The sequence below is a fragment of the Heterodontus francisci genome, chromosome 7 (assembly GCF_036365525.1).
Source record: "Heterodontus francisci isolate sHetFra1 chromosome 7, sHetFra1.hap1, whole genome shotgun sequence".
In the NCBI taxonomy this organism is placed as follows: domain Eukaryota; kingdom Metazoa; phylum Chordata; class Chondrichthyes; order Heterodontiformes; family Heterodontidae; genus Heterodontus; species Heterodontus francisci.
In genome coordinates, this window is record NC_090377.1 from 71,029,201 (window position 1) to 71,048,236 (window position 19,036).

General features: G+C 43.6%; 1 protein-coding gene across 8 annotated transcripts in view; it reads right to left on the reverse strand.

The window, feature by feature from the left end:
• Positions 1-19,036, reverse strand: part of ubr3 (ubiquitin protein ligase E3 component n-recognin 3) — a 416,754-nt gene that overhangs the window by 289,921 nt on the left and 107,797 nt on the right. For all 8 annotated transcript variants that reach the window (XM_068035371.1, XM_068035370.1, XM_068035368.1 and 5 more), the window contains 2 exons: positions 13,030-13,117; positions 3,983-4,122 (listed from right to left, as the gene is read on the reverse strand). In XM_068035371.1, the coding sequence (XP_067891472.1) occupies positions 3,983-4,122; positions 13,030-13,117 (228 nt within the window). The remainder of the gene's footprint in view (positions 1-3,982; positions 4,123-13,029; positions 13,118-19,036) is intronic.

Genomic DNA, 19,036 nt, shown 5'->3' on the forward strand with positions numbered 1-19,036 from the left:
AGAGAGAGAGAGAGGGGGAGAGAGAGAGAGACAGAGGGGGAGAGAGAGAGAGAGAGAGGGGGAGAGAGAGAGAGAGAGAGGGGGAGAGAGAGAGAGACAGAGGGGGAGAGAGAGAGAGACAGAGGGGGAGAGAGAGAGAGACAGAGGGGGAGAGAGAGAGAGACAGAGGGGGAGAGAGAGAGAGACAGAGGGGAGAGAGAGAGAGACAGAGGGGGAGAGAGAGAGAGACAGAGGGGGAGAGAGAGAGAGACAGAGGGGGAGAGAGAGAGAGAGACCTCCGCCTGGAGAAGCTGCTCAAATGTGTACCCTGTCTGGTTGTCTTAATTCTTCATAGACATCAAAACACAACTGGGGTGGGCTGGAACTAGAATTGTCTGATGAATTTAGATGAACCATTTATGCATTGACCACATCAAAATGTTTTGTAACAATAAAAACTTGCATTTATATAGCACACTTTTAGTACAACAGAAACTTCATCAGATGAAAATCAACACTGAACCAAAGGAGGAGAGTTATTAGAAGGGGTGAATAAAAGCTTAGGTCAAAAAAATAGGTTTTAAGGAGGGTCTTAAAGGAGGAATGAGCAGAGAAGTTTAGAGAATTCCAGGCATTAATGATTAAACAGCTGTCAGCACAGCCATTAATGGTGGGACAAAGGGGATGGAGAGGCACAAGAGGCTAGACTAGGAACTTAGCAGTTCCACAGAATTACATAGCATTTTACAGCACAGAATCAGAACATCCGGCCCAACAGATCCATGCTAATATTTCTGCTTCACATGATCATCCGCCCACCTTACTTCATCTCACCCTCTCAACACATCCTTTTAATCTTTTCTCCTTCATGTACTTATCTACCTTCTCCTTAAAGGATCTATGCCATTCGCTTTAACCACTCCATGCAGTAGCAAGTTCCACTTTCTAATCACTCTCTGGGTAAACTTTTTTCTGAATTCCTTACTGGATTTATTAGTAACTATCTTTATTTATGGTCACTGGATTTGAACTTCCCCCACTTGTGTAAACATCTCTTCTATGTCTACCTTTCATAATTTTAAAGACATCTATCAGGTTACCTCTCAATCTTCTTTTACAGAGCCTTTTCAATCTTCCCTGATAGTTGTATCCTCTCAATTCTGGTGTGCATCATCCTTGTACATCTTTTATGCACTTCCGCCATTTCTTCTATCCTTAACATGTATTATGGAAACCAGATCTGTGCACAATTAACTGTGGTCTAACCAAGGTTCTACACAAGTTTAACATAACTTCACTGCTTTTCAATTCAACCCCTGTCGAAATGAATCCGCAGTGCTTTGTTTGCATTTTTTATTGCTTTAACCTGCTTTGCTCCTCCACCCCATTTAGACTCATTTTCCAAGCAATATGTGGCCTCCTTATTCCTTCAACCAAAGTGCGCGCACTCACACTTATCTATACAGGATCTCAGAGACTGTAGAGCTGAAGGAAATTACAGAGATAGGAAGGGCAAGGTCATGTCGGAATTTCAACAAATTTCAAGGAAAAGAATGATAAATTGGAGCTGAAGTTTAATGGAAGGTGGAGGATGGGAAGTTAGCCAGATAAGCACTGGAACAGCCAAGTCTGGACAAAGGCATGGATGAGCAGTTTGTAAATGTTGGGCTATGGCAGGGACAAGCATTGTTACAGAAGTGGAAGTCAGTGGTGTATGTGATGGAGAGAATATGGGGTCTCATGATGGTCTGCCTTCCTATTCTCCTGCTATCCAGGCTTGAATTCCACCTTGGATAAGCCTATAACTACCCTCTTTGTCTTGTGGTATCCGACGGAAGGCCCACTGTGACCTAGCGACCCAGAGACCTGGACTAATTCCACCATGGTAGTTTGAGAATTCACTTTGGCCTAAAACATCTGGAAACAAAATACTGGTATCAGTAAAGGTGTCAGACCATGAAGCTGCCGGTTCATTGTTGTCCATTAGGGAAGGAAACCTGCTCTCCTTCCCCGTTCTGGCCTATATGACTCTAGTCCCACACCAATGTGGTCGGTTCTTAACCGACTTGTCAAGCTACTCCATTGTATCAAAACGCTAGAATGCAGCCTTTCAAGAAGGCAACCGACTACCATCTTCTCAATGGCAAAGAGAATAGAGGTAAGCAATAAATACTGGCTGTGTCAGTGGCATCCACATTCAGAGAACGAAATTTTAAAAATCTGCTGTGCAGGTTGCCCTGAGAAAGCACATCAAGTTAACTATACAATGCAAGTGGGAACCACCTACCCAAATAATGTCAGTACCACCTGAGGCAGGCAAATGCAGGCTTTGAAGGGACAATAAAGGCCATCCATGTTATACTGGGAACCCATCCTCTTCAGCAATAGTCAGCATGAGCCTCTGAAATTAGTGAGTGCCAAAGGAATGGTTTGTCTTCCTAGACTATGCCTTAATCTGTCCAATACCAGGACATCCACTGATGATGTAGGTTGAGAACAGTAAAAAGGACAAGCCAGGGATCAGAACATTTTGATCAACATCAGCTTGTCCAGAACAGAAGTCTCCGTAGCAAAACTGGTCTCTAACTAATGTGGTCAGAAAAGACAGCATGGCCTGGATCCTGACCAAAACAAGTGCAATCAACTCCGTAATGTTGGACTGAGTTTGAGGGGATAACTTGTGTTGATCTGTCAAAGTTTTGGCAGCATGCTTGCATCCTTTCTTTGACATCATTGAGCACTTGATTATTCAGAGTGAAAGTCTTCAAAACATTGAAAGTCTTATGGATGCAAAAATTAAAGGAGTTAGTGCCAGGCATCTGCACTAATTGAAATCAATCAGAATATTTTGAATTAGCATATAGATCTTGAGGATACTGACTGTACAGCACAGCCAAGCAATACAGAGTAAGCGATGGTCTGAATGACTCGTGGATACAACAGAAGCGGTTGCACTGGACCAGACCACTAATCAATTATATATGGGATGAAGTCTATGCAGGCTTGAGCTAAAAGGCCCCTACAAATGTTCAGATGGTGTTGTGTTTTGTCGACAGATAAATGGGTTACCAGCCACAGCCATATGCAACACGAAAAACCCATAGAAACCGTCAGCTATGGTTAAAACCACTGCAAGCGTTTATTGGTGAAAGCTGTGACATAGATAATTTCATAAATCGAATAAAACATGGCACAAAAAAAAAAATTTGGAATGCTAATAGCACACACCAAGGATCAAACCCAAGACCAGCTCATTGGGTGAACTTGCTGAGCCAAAGATAACTTATTCACCTTTGTCTGTTTATTTTGTCTACATTTTTCTTGGTGTTTCACCTCTGCTCTTCTCATTTTCTGGACTCTTGTTTTCTCCCCCCTCAATAGAGCAACAAAGTTGGTAGCAGAATAAAAATACACAAATGTGATATATGCTACATGTAAACATAAAATGAGTGTCGCTACAGACCTGTTTTGGAATTGAAAATACTTGAGCCAACATCTGATAGCTACAGATTTAACAGTAACATGGGAGAATTATTAATAGGTGTTAAAAAAAAAGCCAATGATTGCCCAATGGAATTTTCATTCATGACAGAACAGGTCCAATACCTTGTGAAAAGCAAAAATAAGCAAGTCGTATCACAATACAAAATTTGAGAACCAACTCAACATATGATAAGAAAGCAAATTTGACAATTGACACAGATGTGAACTAGTTACCCTAACAAAATGAAGGAAGTAATTCAAGTTAGGAATGTGAACAAGTCATAGGCTTTCTTTGGAGAAAAAAAATGGAAAGCCTCAAAAATAATTTACACTCAACGGTGATGCTTCTCTGTTGATGACCATAGGAAATCTAAGATATGAGCAAAAAAGCTGATGACAATTTGTAAATCTTTAAAAAAAAAACTCTACTTACATTAAAATTTTGCAAGTCATATTAAGACATTCATTTTCCTTAAATATCTGCCAAATTTCAGATAAAAGAATAAACACAATAACATACCTTTAGGTGTGTACATCCCCTGTTGCATGGAACCTCCTGGCTCAAAGACTGGTGCTTTAAAATCAGCTACAGCAGAAAGCATGGTTTCAAAATAGTAGCTACCTGGAATAATGCCACTCTTTGGGTTGGGGTTTTCAGGAATGTACAAATTTAGTTAAGAAAAAATGACTCCTCAGCATAAACAAAAAAATCATGCAAAAATATTAAAATTTCAACAAATTACATATCTCGCAAACAAAAATTCAGTAAATGTCCTAGACTTTGAATAAGTGATCAACCATCTATGTTTTAAAAATAAGCCCATCCCTGTGTTTCACAGTCAGCTTTAATGAATCTTTCTTCTGATTATGTATACAGTTCTTCCTCTGCCCCAAACGAGTGGACATCAACCTTGAGAATGGCCCAGAGTTTACTGCCAGGATAACGGTGAATTTAATGCACATGCTGTTACTAATGCTTAAATGCTAATGTTGCACTCACCACACCAGGCACTTACCTGGGAGCAGAGTGGAGCGGCAGCTGGCAGACCTGCGTGGAACCTGATCCGGAGCAGCGGCTGTAAATAAAGAGCGAGGCTCAAGGCCCTCTTTCACTTACCTGGGAGCAGAGCGGAGCAGCGGCTGGCGGACCTGTGTGGAACCTGATCCGGAGTGACGGCTGACTCCGTGTGTCTCTCAGCGCGCACTGAGACTCGAAAAAGAGGGGAAAAAAACTTGGTGACGTCACGGGAATTCTGCAAGGTGATTGGTTGGGTAAGTAACAGCTGTTAGTGCATTTAAATTGCTTAATAAAGGGGAAAGCTTTTTTAAAAAACCTCAAGTGATAAGGTGAGTAGTACTACTTAATTTAGTGTAATTTAAGAAGGACTTTAGATTGTAATGGGTAGTGTTGGGAGTAGAACAAGACCCCTAGTGTAATTAGTATATTTTTAAAGGGAGTAACTAAATAATTTAAAGGTAAGTCATGGCAGGAGAGCTCAGCCCTGTGGTATGCTCCTCCTGCACTATGTGGGAAATCAGGGATGCTTCCAGTGTCCCTGACAACCATGTGTGCAGGAAGTGCATCAATCTGCAGCTACTGACTACCCGCATTATGGAGCTAGAGTTGCGGGTGGATTCACTGTGGAGCATCCGTAATGCTGAGGACGTCGTGGACAGCACGTTTAGAGAGGTGGTCACACCACAGGTAATGGCAGCACAGGCAGAAAAGGGATGGGTGACCACCCATGGGTAGGCACAGGCAGGTAGTACTGGAGTCCCCTGTGGCCATCCCCCTCTCAAACAGATATACCACTTTGGATACTGTTGGTGGGGGGGGAGATGACCTTCCAGGGGAAAGCAGCAACAGCCAGGTTCGTGGCAACAAGGATGGCTCTGCTGCACAGCAGGGGGGGGAAAGGAGTGGAAGAGCTATAGTGATATGGGATTCTATCGTAAGGGGTACAGATAGGCGCTTCTGTGGCCGCAAACGTGACTCCAGGATGGTATGTTGCCTCCCTGGTGCTAGGGTCAAGGATGTCACAGAGCGGCTGCAGGACATTCTGAAGGGGGAGGCTGAGCAGCCAGAGGTCGTGGTACACATTGGTACCAACGACATAGGTAGAACAAGGGATGAGGTCCTGCAACAAGAATTTAGGGAGGAAGGTAGCAGATTAAAAATCAGGACCTCTAAGGTTGTAATCTCTGGATTACTCCCGGTGCCACGTGCTAGTGAGTTCAGAAACAGGAGAAGAGAGCAGATGAATGTGTGGCTAAGGAGATGGTGCAGGAGGGAGGGCTTTAGTTTCCTGTATCACTGAGTCTGTTTCTGGCAGAGGTGGGACCTATACAAGTTGGACGAGTTGCACCTGAACCAGAATGGGACAAGTATCCTTGCTGGGAGAATTGTTAGTTTTGTTGGGGGAGGGGGTTTAAACTAATTTGGCAGGTGGATGGGATACAGAGTGAAGGTACAGCAGGGGGTAATATAGAACAGAAAGTGAGTCTGCCTGGAAGGCAGAGCAAATATAGACCTGGTAAGGCACAAGGGAAAAATGCGCGACAGGGGAGGGGATAAAAGAGGTGGTGGCATTGCACAGTTGATCAAGGAGTCAACTATTGCAGTAAGGAGGGATGACATCTTAGAAGGTTCCTCAAATGAGGCCATTTGGGTAGAACTTAAAAACAAAAAGGGGGCAATCACTTGGCTGGGTGTCTACTACAGGCCTCCAAACAGTCAGGAAGAGATAGAGGAGTAGATATGTTGGCAAATCTCAGAGGTGTAAAAATAATAGGGTAATAATAGTAGGGGATTTCAACTTCCCCAATATTAACTGGGATAGTCTTAGTGCAAAAGGCTTAAAAGGGGCGGAATTCTTAAAATGCATACAGGAGAGCTTTTTGAGCCAGTATGTAGAAAGTCCTACAAGAGAAGAGGCAGTACTGGACCTAATCCTAGGGAATGAAGCCGGTCAAGTGGTAGAAGTGGCAGCGGGGGTGCATTTCGGGGATAGTGACCATAACTCTCTAAGATTTAAGGTAGTTATGGAAAAGGACAAAGATGGATTGGAAATAAAGGTACTGAATTGGGAGAAGGCCAATTTCAATATGATAAAACAGGATCTGGCCAAAGTGGATAGGAGCAGCTACTTGTAGGAAAATCATCACTCCATCAGTGGGAGTCATTCAAAGAGGAAATAGCGAGAGTTCAGAGCCAACATGTCCCCATGAAGGTGAAGGGTAGGACTAACAGGCCCAGGGAACCCTGGATGTCAAGGGATATAGAGGATTGGATAAGGGAAAAAAAGGAGGCTTACGGCAGATCCCAAGCGCTGAAAACAGCGGAGGCACTAGTGGAGTATAGGAAGTGTAGGGTGGCACTTAAAGTAATTAGGAGAGCAAAGAGGGGGCATGAAAAAACACTGGCGGGCAAGATAAAGGAAAATCCCAAGGCGTTTTATAAGTATATTAAGGGTAAGAGGATAACCAGGGAAAGAGTAGGGCCCATTAAGGAAAAACGTGGCAATCGTTGTGGAGCAGGAGGACATAGGTAAGGTTTTAAATAATTACTTTTCATCTGTGTTCACGATGGTGAAGAACAATGTAGGTGTAGAGATCAGGGAGGGGATTGTGATATACTTGCATATATTAGCATTGAAAGGGAGGAAATATTAGCTGTTTTAGCGGGCTTAAAAGTGGATAAATCCTCAGGCCCAGATGAGATGTATCCCAGGCTGTTATGTGAGGCAAGGGAGGAGATAGCAGGGGCTCTGACACAAACTTTCAAATGCTCTCTGACCACAGGAGTGGTACCAGAGGACTGGAAGACAGCGAATGTGGTACCATTATTCAAGAAGGGTAGCAGGGATAAACCAGGTAATTACAGGCCGGTGAGTCTAACATCAGTGGTTGGGGAAATATTGGAAAAAATTGAGGGACAGGATTAATCTCCACTTGGAGAAGCAGGGATTAATCAAGGATAGTCAGCATGGCTTTGTCAGGGGGAGATCATGTCTAACTAACTTGATTGAATTTTTTGAGGAGGTGACTAGATGTGTCGATGAGGGTGAAGCAGTAGATGTAGTATACATGGATTTCAGTAAGGCCCATGGGAACGAGGGCAATTTGGTAAATTGGATCCAAAATTGGCTTAGTGGCAGGAGGCAGAGGGTGATGGTCGAGGGCTGTTTTTGCGATTGGAAGCCTGTGACTAGTGGTGTACCACAGGGATTGGTGCTGGGACCCTTGCTGTTCGTAGTGTACATTAATGATTTAGATGTGAATATAGGAGGTATGATCAGTAAGTTCGCAGATGACACGAAAATTGGTGGTGTTGTAAATAGTGAGGAGGCAATCCTTAGATTACAGGTAGATATATATGGGCTGGTAAGATGGGCGGAGCAGTGGCAAATGGAATTTAATCCTGAAAAGTGTGAGGTAATGCATTTTGGAAGGTCTAACAAGGCAAGGGAATACACAATGGATGGTAGGACGCTAGGAAGTATAGAAAGTCAGAAGGACCTAGGTGTACTTGTCTATAGATCACTGAAGGCAGCAGCACAGGTAGATAAGGTGGTTAGAAAGGCACATGGGATACTTGCCTTTATTAGCCGAGGCACAGAATATAAGAGCAGGGAGGTTATGATGGAGCTATATAAAATGCTAGTTAGGCCACAGCTGGAGTACTGTGTACAGTTCTGGGCACCACACTATAGGAAGGATGTGATTGCACTGGAGAGGGTGCAGAGGAGATTCATCAGGATGTTGCCTGGGCTGGAGCATTTCAGCTATGAAGAGAGACTGAAAAGGCTAGGGTTGCTTTCCTTGGAGCAGAGAAGGCTGAGGGGGGACATGATTGAGGTGTACAAGATTATGAGGGGCATTGATTGGTTAGATAGGAGGAAACTTTTTCCCTTAGCAGAGGTGTCAAGAACCAGGGGGCATAGATTTAGGGCAAGGGGCAGGAGGTTTAGGGGAGATTTGAGGAAACATTTTTTCACCCAGAGGGTGGTTGGAATCTGGAACACACTGCCTGAGGAGGTGGCAGAGGCAGGAACTCTCACAACATTTAAGAAGTATTTAGATGAGCACTTGAAACGCCATAGCATACAGGGCTATGGGTCAAGTGCAGGAATATGGGATTAGAATAGTTGGATGCTGTATGGCTGGCACAGACACAATGGGCCGAAGGGCGTGTTTCTGTGCTGTATAACTCTATGACTCTATTATCAGCTCACACTTCCAGCAACTTGCAAGGAAAAACATTTTCCAGCTAAAAAGCGAGTAAAAAAGTCTAACACGCGAAGTTTCGAGATGCGCTGCTCCAGGAAAATCTAAACCATTACATATCATTTAAAACAAAAATATGTAATATTTCAATAAAAGTTACTCAATAAAAGGTGCAACAAACTGGTAGGATACAGGTTTGGTTTTGGTTTCCCCATGCAGCAAGTTCCTGTACTTGTCTACACTAAGCAAAAATGCACTGGAACAAGAAAAACCAACAGTGAAAACAGGTCTTTGACACCTTAAGGACAACATAATGTTATAGTGGGAAGGAGGATGCCAATCTCTTTGCTCCCTCCTTCCCAATTCTCTAATCACGTAAACTGCATAGATCAAGATTTGATCAAGATCAAAATTACACCTGTGCACACCCCCTGTATGAGCCATTGAATTGTCATATTCTGTTACACTTTTGTGTCAAATCTGACCATTATCTATTCCAATGTCCACACTTGTAATGGAAAACACATATGTAAACTCATCAATCTGATTTCATAATCTGATTACCAGTCATGGCTAATTGGCTTCCCATAATTTTCTTAAAATGCTGATATTTTTCCTCAGAAATGGAAATTTTTCATGTCAAAAATAAGGTCTTAACCAAAATTTTTTAAATTTAATAAATTCACATAATAATAGCATGTCTAAATTTATCAAGTTGTCTTTTGTCTTTTAAGGCATTCATTGCAGCTTTTACTTGAGCTTGGACTGTGCAGTTTGCACATGCAGTGTACGTAATTTCCCAGGATTCATCTGTGCTCTTCAGTCCACTACAGTAAAGAATATTTTCCTTTAGCTTATTTATTTATTTATTTTATTTAGAGATACAGCACTGAAACAGGCTCTTCGGCCCACCGAGTCTGTGCGGACCAAGAACCACCCATTTATACAAACCCTACAGTAATCCCATATTCCCTACCACCTACCTACACTAAGGGCAATTTACAATGGCCAATTTACCTATCATCTGCAAGGCTTTAGCGGTGGGAGGAAACCGGAGCACCTGGCGAAAACCCACGCGGTCACAGGGAGAACTTGCAAACTCTGCACAGGCGGTACCCAGAATTGAACCCAGGTCCCTGGAGCTGTGAGGCTGCAGTGCTAACCACTGCGCCGCCCAAGAGGTTCTAGAGGTTTCTACTCAGTTTTATAAAATTATTTGAAAAAAGTTGGAAGACGAATTTTGAATGCTTTAATGAAGTAAAATGTATAGATATTTTTGAAGAGATTGAGTGTGTGGAAAAGAAATAAGTGCTCTGATCACATCACATATCTGTTGTAGCTTTCATGTTCTGCTCCATTAACTTTAGAAAGTGAAATATAATGAGAGAGAGAGAGAGAGAGAGAGAGAAAAAAAGAGAAGCAGACAGACAAGGATACAGAGAGAGAGTACAAGATAAAAAGAGTGAGACACAAAGACATGGGAATAGGGCAGAGTGACATTCAGCCACAAATGTACACAAAGGTAAAACAAAGCCATTCTCCCCTTGACATTCAATGGCATTACCATCGCTGAATCCCCCACTATCAACATCCTAGGGGCTACCATTGACCAGAAACTGAACTGGAGTAGCCATATAAATACCGTGGCTACAAGAGCAGGTCAGAGGCTAGGAATCCTGAGGCGAGTAACTCACCTCCCGACTCCCCAAAGCCTGTCCACCATCTACAAGGCACAAGTCAAGAGTGTGATGGAATATTCTGCACTTGCCTGGATGGGTGCAGCTCCAACAACACTCAAGAAGCTCGACACCATCCAAGACAAAGCAGTCCGCTTGATTGGCACCCTATCTACAAACATTCACTCCCTCCACCACCAACGCACAGTGGCAGCAGTGTGTACCATCTGCAAGATGCACTGCAACGCACCAAGGCTCCTTAGACAGCACCTTCCAAACCCGCAACCTCTACCAACTAGAAGGACAAGGGCAGCAAATGCATGGGAACACCACCACCTGCAAGTTCCCCTCCAAGTCCAAGTCACACACCATCCTGACTTGGAACTATATCGCCGTTCCTTCACTGTCGCTGGGTCAAAATCCTGGAACTCCCTTCCTAACAGCACTGTGGGGTGTACCTACCCCACATGGACTGCAGCGGTTCAAGAAGGGAGCTCACCAACACCTTCTCAAGGGCAATTAGGGATGGGCAATAAATGCTGGCCTGTCCAGTGACGCCTACATCCCATGAATGAATAAAAAAAAAAATTCACACACACACACACACAGACGGTGCGAGGGAGATAATGAGAGAGCAAGCATAAGGCAGAAAGATATGAGAAGAGACAATGAGATAAACTACATTTATAATTTGAAGAAAAATCAAAAGCTACATTAGATATTCAGTCTACAAAGTTCTTGCGTTCCCCACAGTGACATGATTTTATTAAAACTAAAAGGCTCTCACAGCCTGCTTACTGAGGCATTTAATTAACAGCAGAGGTTCATGGTGGGTGCGGATAAGTATACATACTGTCGCAAGGAAAGGATGAAGGAGGAGCCAGGTGGTCAGAGCTGGAGGCCTCACAGCTACTAAACAAGGATATAAACACAAGAGGAGGAAAATTTGAGTCCACGTGGTAGGTCTGAGCACTAAACACGAGACATAGATTGGGAGAGATAACATTTCAGGTCTGTGACTTCATCAGAACTGATCTGATGAAAGGCCACTATATAAATGTAAGTCAGTTTCTGCTTTTCTTCCCCATTCTAATTCTTTGTATCCCTCTGTCCTTGTTTGGTTTTACTCTTTCTTCCCCTATATGTCTGTCACATACATTTTTCATCAAGGTGTCCATCTCTCTCCCAGTCTACACTCAAATGTTTTTCTCACTTCTTTTCCAATATCTTCTTCTGTATGCCCTTACATACTTTAAGCTATCGACGTAAGGAATTACAGTTGTTAATTTGATTACATCTCTGGGCATGCAGCAAGATGGCAACCAGCATATCGTCAGTCAGAGATGGTTACCAGGTTCAAGCACAAACAAGCTATGCAGCCACTGGTGCAATTTGCAGAGTTAAAAGAGAAACTCCTTATTTGGAATCTGGATTTGATGCGAGAGATGAAACAGGTGGAAGCAGGAAGGAGCTCTAAGGGAGTGAAACAACAGGTGGTTGGGTTGAAATCTGGCATTTGGGAGAAAGTGGCTGGGGCTCCAGCAACACTAGAGAGGAAGGTAGTTGTGTGACAGCATTCAGGGCTAAAGGTTTTGCAGCACTCAAGGTTGTACAACAAATTTTATTTCTGAAATCTTCACTGCAGAAGGAAAAATACACTAAAATTTTCTTTTTGCAGCAACACAGCAACAGACTGCATCAGGAACACAATTTTAACAGGCATATTAAAACAACCTAAAAGTCTCTAGGCTGCAAATGGAGGTGAAGCCAGGTAAGCCTAGGTAAACACTGCAAAACTCAGGACCAAGTTGAATGCCAGCTTAAGCTTCAAAGAAAGCACCATGTTTGTACAGAAGAGCCTTCGAGGATAAAATAGTTATGCCTATGGATATTTTTTTTTTAAACGAATGTTGGAGAAAAATTGTTTGAACAATTCGGTTGGTCTCATTTGTAAAAGATATTGCTGATTTTGTTCTGGATACTGATCATTGACTGGTACCTACCACCATGAATAAAAATGGGTTTTGATAGAAGTGCACTTAGTCAAAATCAGCACAATTAACAAATTGTGGTTATTTGAGCCAATCATGCGTTTTTCTCAAAGAAAATGCACACCTTTCAGAGGTATAATGGTTTTGCAAGGCTCGACACTGTGAACACACACTCGAAGCAAGTGTTAATTAAACAGGTAGACATGTGAATGTTTAGGGCAGATAAAAGCAATAATGATGGTATCATGCAATGAATAGCATCAAACTTGAACCTTAAATTGGAATTTGACCCATCATCAGGAATAGGTTATCCAAATATACAATATTTTTCCACCTAGAAAAGCGTTTCTTGAAGCTGAGCCATGTCAGCAACAAACGGCTCCAGAATTACTTTGCATTTTCAGTGGTAAATCTATCCAGTACAGCAACAGTTTGACATTCAAGTAATAGACTTAAACATCCTGTAAACTTCAAAAACTAGACTTAGAGCATTACAAAACTAGACACTACAAAATATGAAGCTAAAGCATTGGTAAACAATTTCTACATGGAGACAATTTTTATATTCCCTGATAAATTAAGACATTAAAAAAGTATCCAATTTGAATACTACCAGGACCGCATTAAATGTTTAACTACCAAACTAAAACCACGTTGCACCAGATTCAAAGGATATCAAGTCTAATAATGTACTGTGTGTTCTGTCACTCATGCAGAGCTGTGCTACCATTTCTGCCCTCAGGATCTCATCATCTGTCATCCCTGAAATAAAAGTGAATAAAGTATTAAGGCACTGATAAAATCTGCAGATGAATACAACTACAAGTTGTCATTTTTGCACTACTGCACAGTATTATAGACTGCAGTTCTGAAAACAAAATAGCACTATATCTGTATTAGACTATGAAACATGTTACAATTCAGAGATTAAGCATTTGCAGAATGTAATGAACCAAAAAAAAATTCATACTTCCTAGTATTTTGACAAGTTGTGTTTCAAGGTGACCAGATTCAAATATAGATTTTTAAACATTTCATCAGGTTATATATTTGAGCTTCAGATTCTACCAGATATGCTTTTATGTTCTTAAATGAAAACTATTGCTAAGATGACAAAGAATGATTACAATTAAATACTCAACCTATATATGAGCAAGCTGTTGTTTAGTTTAGGACAGAGCTGTACAAGTAACATTTCAGGCTACTAGAATGACTACCAAATAAACAAGTTAGCCAAAAACACAGGTAGCCCAAAATTTAGGTAGCCAGTATATAATTAATCTGTAATTTATTTTTTTCAATGTGTGTTCCCCATAATGTTCTTTCCAAGCTGCTTCTTTCGAGCATGCATTAGCTACTTCAGTTTCAGTTCACCTCCAGATATTTTCTTTACACCCTCTCATGTATACAGAACATCCAATAAAGGAAAATGGAATAAAATAAGGCCTAAACCATTTTATTTCAATTTATTTTTATTTGGTGCCACCTCCCTGCAAGTAATTTTTAAAAGAGCAACAAGGCATTTCAAGAGCATGGTCTGAGCTGCTTCCATAAGGGAGTCAGTGAGTAGACCAAAGACAGTTATCCAAGTTCTAGCTACACACGAGCCCTTTTTGTCTCATAGCGGTTGCTGCAGCTGGCTGCTTTTAAAAATCCTGGGCCCAAAAATGAAATAACGGTACCACGGATGACAGTTCATCAGTGGCCTTGCAGCATATCGAACACCGCATATGGAAGAACAGATAGAGTCCCCTGAATTTCAGCTTTATGGCCAATGCAGCTTCAGGTAACCATGCCTGGACTGAGGCCTCTCGGCTGGATTTGGAAGCAAGCATGGTCCTACTCTCTCCCCTGCCCCACAAACCATCCCCATCACAGATCTCGAGGCCATCCACCCAGAAACATCCCATAGGACAGTCAGCATCATTAGTTTTGAGAGAAGCCTGTATCAAAGTTTGGGGTGTCAGCCCCTTCCACATAACGCTGCAGTCAGCAGTATCAGAGGCAATAAATGCAACTGGCCTCACGGCACAGCCTGAGAAAGCATTACTGAGATAACTAACCTTTTGCCAAAGGGCCATCATGACTTTCCAGCAATCTATCACACATGACAATTATTCTGGCTACATCTCAATACTCTTCCAAGATCCTGGTATTCTTTCATTGTTTCAAAAATAAAACCAGCAGTAAATAACCCCTTTACAATGGTTATCTCCAGAGCACTAAATTCTCCCACAAACATCTTCCTCTACTTTGTTACATCCTCCATAACACCAGAAAGCTATTACAATGTCTAAGGGACAAGATCTGGACCTCCGACTAATGAGCAATAAATTGAGGGACACGCTGGTGTTCAGATTAAACCACACCCTCACCCCGCCACCCGCTCCAACAACTCCACCTCGCAAACACTAATCTAATCTAAACAGGCAGGAGTGGATCAGGGGAGGGGTGTAAAATTTTTTTAAATGGCAGCATGCTCACAAGCTGTCATGTTCACACCTGCCACAATTTTAAAGAGGTGGATTGTAATGCTTGCTTCCGTCCTGTCTTAGACAGATGGAACACTTAAATTATAATATAAATTCAACAGTCACCAGGGCTTGGGACAGCCAGCAGCTAAATGGAGACAGGAGCAGCCAGCTACAGAAGGTAATTGCTTTTTAGAATTTTTCCTTGTGGGCCAGGAGCAGGAGTAATCTCCCAGGCCCCTCAAGCAAACTTTTAGTCCCCCTTCTACTGACTGGAACCTCTCCTTGCTGCCACAATGGACCAAACCCCTACTCCCCAGACCCCTGCCTGCCCCAAAATCACCTGACCACACCCCCCACCACCAAGCCCCATTTCCGAGCGGCTTGCCCCGCGATCACTGTCCCCTGCCAAGCCACACTTACTAGCTGCCGGCCCCAAGGTCAGTGGACCTCCGCCCACCACCCACTCCCAAGCCCCCATCTTTCTATCCTGATTGCATGACAGCGACTCGCCACAACTGCTCTTCCTTCATTGGCAACAACCATTCAGAACAGTCCCTAGCTATGCCCTTCTCCTAGATAGCCTATCAAACAGGCCAGCTGCCAGTGTGGCAATCTCTTGAATTTTCTTTTATTCATTCAGGGGATGTGGGCATCACTGGCCAGGCCAGCATTTATTGCCCATCAAGAATTGCCCTCGAGAGGGTGGTGGTGAGCTGCCTTCTTGAACTGCTGCAGTCCTTGGGGTGTAGGTACACTAACAGTGCTGTTAGGAAGGGAGCTCCAAGATTTTGACCCAGCGACATAGTTCCAAGTCAGGATGATGGAACTTGCAGATGGTGGTGTTCCCAAGCATCTGCTGCCCTTGTCCTTCTAGGTGGTAAAGGTCACGGGTTTGGAAGGAGCCTTGGTGAGTTGCTGCAGTGCATCTTGTAGATGGGACACACTGCTGCCACTGTGCATTGGTGGTGAATGTTGAAGATCGTGGATGAGCTGCCAATCAAGCGGGCTGCTTTGTCCTGGGTGGTGTTGAGCTTCTTGAGTGTTGCTGGAGCTGCACTCATCCAGGCAAGTGGAGAGTATTCCTGACTTGCGCCTTGTAGATGGTGGACAGACATTGGGGAGATAGGAGGCGAGTTACTCGCTGCAGAATTCCCAGCCTCTGACCTGCTCTTGTAGCCACAGCATTTATGTGGCTGGTCCAGTTCAGTTTCTAGTCAATGGTCACCCCCCCAGATGTTGATGGTGGGAGATTCAGTGATGGTAATGCCATTGAATGTCAAAGGCAGATGGTCAGATTCTCTCCTGTTTGAGATGGTCATTGCCTGGCACTTGTGTGGCGTGAATGTTACTTACCACTCATCAGCCCAAGCCTGGAAGTTGTCCAGGTCTAGCTGCAGATGGACATGGGCTGCTTCAATATCTGAGGAGTTGCGAATGGTGCTGAACATTGTGCAAGCATCAGCGAACATCCCCACTTCTGATCTTATGATGGAGGGAAGGCCATTGATGAAGCAGCTGAAGGACACTTCCCTGAGGAACTCCAGCAATGATGTCCTGGAAAACTAAAATGATTGACCTTCAACATCCACAACCATCCTCCTTTGTGCTAGATAGGACTCCAACTAGCAGAGAGCAACCCCCCCCCTCCCCCCACCATCATGATTCCCATAGACTCCTTGATACCTTACTCAGTCAAATGCTGCCTTCATGTCAAGGGCAGTCACTCTCATCTCACCTCTTGAGTTCAACTCTTTTGTCCATGTTTGGACTAAGGCTGTAATGAGGTCAGGAGGTGAGTGGCCCTGGCGACCCAAACAGCGTCAGCAAGCAGGTTATTGCTGAGCAAGTGCCGCTTGATAGCACTGCCGACGACACCTTCCGCCACTTTGCTGATGATTGAGAGCAGACTGAAAGGGCACTAATTGGCTGGGTTGGACTTGTCCTGCTTTTTGTGCACAGGTCATACCTGGGCAATTTTCCACATTGCCAGGTAGATTCCAGTGTTGTAGCTGTACTGGAACAGCTTGGCTAGGCACGTGCTAGTTCTGGAGCACAAGTCTTCAGTACTATTGCCGGAATGCTGTCAGGGCCTGTAAAGGCCTGCTCAGGTCAGGAGAAAAAAAAACTCGACCCGAACCCGACAGAACCACATCGGACCCGAGCCCTTCCATTTTTTCCTGAGCCCGACCTGACCACCACCAGAATGTTCACTTTACCTACCTTCTGATCCCAAATGCGTTTTTCACTTTTTCAGTTTGTGCAGATAAGCAACAAAAACTGTAATTGGACTTGAAAGGTTGTTTAAAAAGATGAAGATTAGAGCCAAGATGTCAGTGATTGTTTGGTCACGAGTTAAACAGAAACCCATGGAGTTGTGCCCAGACAGGTTGTGCCACACTGTACCAGTATTGCTTAAAATAAACACAGCAATTGCCCGGCGGGTCAGAAAATATTATACGTTACCTAGATTCCTGCTTTACAGGTTGTATTACTTGCTGCAAGTTTATCCAATGAGCAGCTGAGATGCAGAGACCAGGAAGGTCCTGAGTGATTAATTATTACAAAATATACAGTATTTATATAAACAATATAAAATGATCACAGTCAAGACTGTAGTCTACACATACAGTCGGGAGAGAGGGGTGGGGGGGGGGGGGAGCGAGAGGGAGGGAGGGGAGCGAGAGAACATTGGGAGCAGAGCGATGGGGGGGGGGGAGCGAGAGGGAGGGAGGGGAGCGAGAGAACATTGGGAGCAGAGCAGGGGGAACAAAATCGAAAAGTGACATCAGAGTGACGTCACAGTGGACAGAGAGCAGGCAATCAGACAGCGGCCGGGGTGAGTATACCGGTAAGCTTTTAATTTAATCTCAATCAGACATAAAATAAGATTTGATCAATTCATTTCCATATAAACTGAAAACTGAAGCGGATTTGATAATTTATCATTCAGAGTAAGAGAGAGACACCAGCAGGCAGTGTATTCGCTCAAATTCAGACAACCCAATACATAAGATACATTAAGTATTATTAGCGTTTAGCAGTATTTGTAAGATTTACTAATAGTAGTAAGGTTTATTAGAGTTGGCAAAGCTTTATTCGCATTGGTCAGGTCTATTACCAGTAGGAAGGTCTACATATCTGCGTAATCAAGAAAAGTATAACTTTAGTTGAAGGTGGTACTAGCATTTAAGCAGCACAGTAAATTCTACGATACATAGGAATTATTCTAAGTTAATTAAGAAAGTAATGAAGTAAATTAACTAATAACATAAGTAACAATGGCAGGACAGGTGTTATGTTGCAGCTGTGGTATGTGGGAACTCCTGGTCGCCAAGGCGATCCAAGACAAACACGTCTGCAGAAAGTGTAAGCAGCTGGAGGATTTCCAGATCAGGATTATTGATCTGGAAGCCGAACTGCAAACACTGCACAACATAAGGGAGGGAGAGAAATACCTGGACACTTTGTTCCAGACGACAGTCACATCTCTTAGAACAGGGTCATCTGTTTTGGTCTAGTGAGGGACGGAAGATGTGAGTGAGTGAGTGAGGCCGGTAAAGGGACCGAGCAGACAGTAGTGGAGGAGCCTCAGATTTTGCAATCGTCAAACAGGTTTGAGGTGCTCTCAACCTGTGTGCATGAAAGTGAGGTTGGCAAGGTGGATGAGCAGACTGGCCATGGCACTATAGAAGAGGAAGCCATTAAAGAGGGGAGAGCAAAAAGGAATGTAGTGGTAGTTGGGAACAGTATAGTGAGGGGGATTGACACTGTTCTGTGCAGCAGAGAGCATGGGTCCAGAAGGCTGTGTTGCCTGCCCGGTGCCAGGTTTCAGGACATCTGCTCATGGCTGTACAGCAATGAAGTGGGAGGGGAAGAATGAAGTTGTCGTAGTCCATGTAGGTATCAACGACATAGGTAGGACTAGGAAAGAGGTTCTGCTTAGACAGCATGAGCAGCTCGGCATCAAATTGAAGAGCAGAACCTCAAGAAAATAATCTCCGGATTATGACCTGAGCCACATGCCAATTGGCAGAGGGCACATAACAATAGTGAAATGAATACATGGTTCAAAGACTGGTGTGAGAGAAGCGGGCTTCGGTTGTGGGGCACTGGCACCAGTACTGGGGAAAGTGGGGGCTTTACCATTGGGATGGTCTGTACCTGAACTGTGCAGGGACCAGTCTTCTGGCAAACTGTATAACTAGGG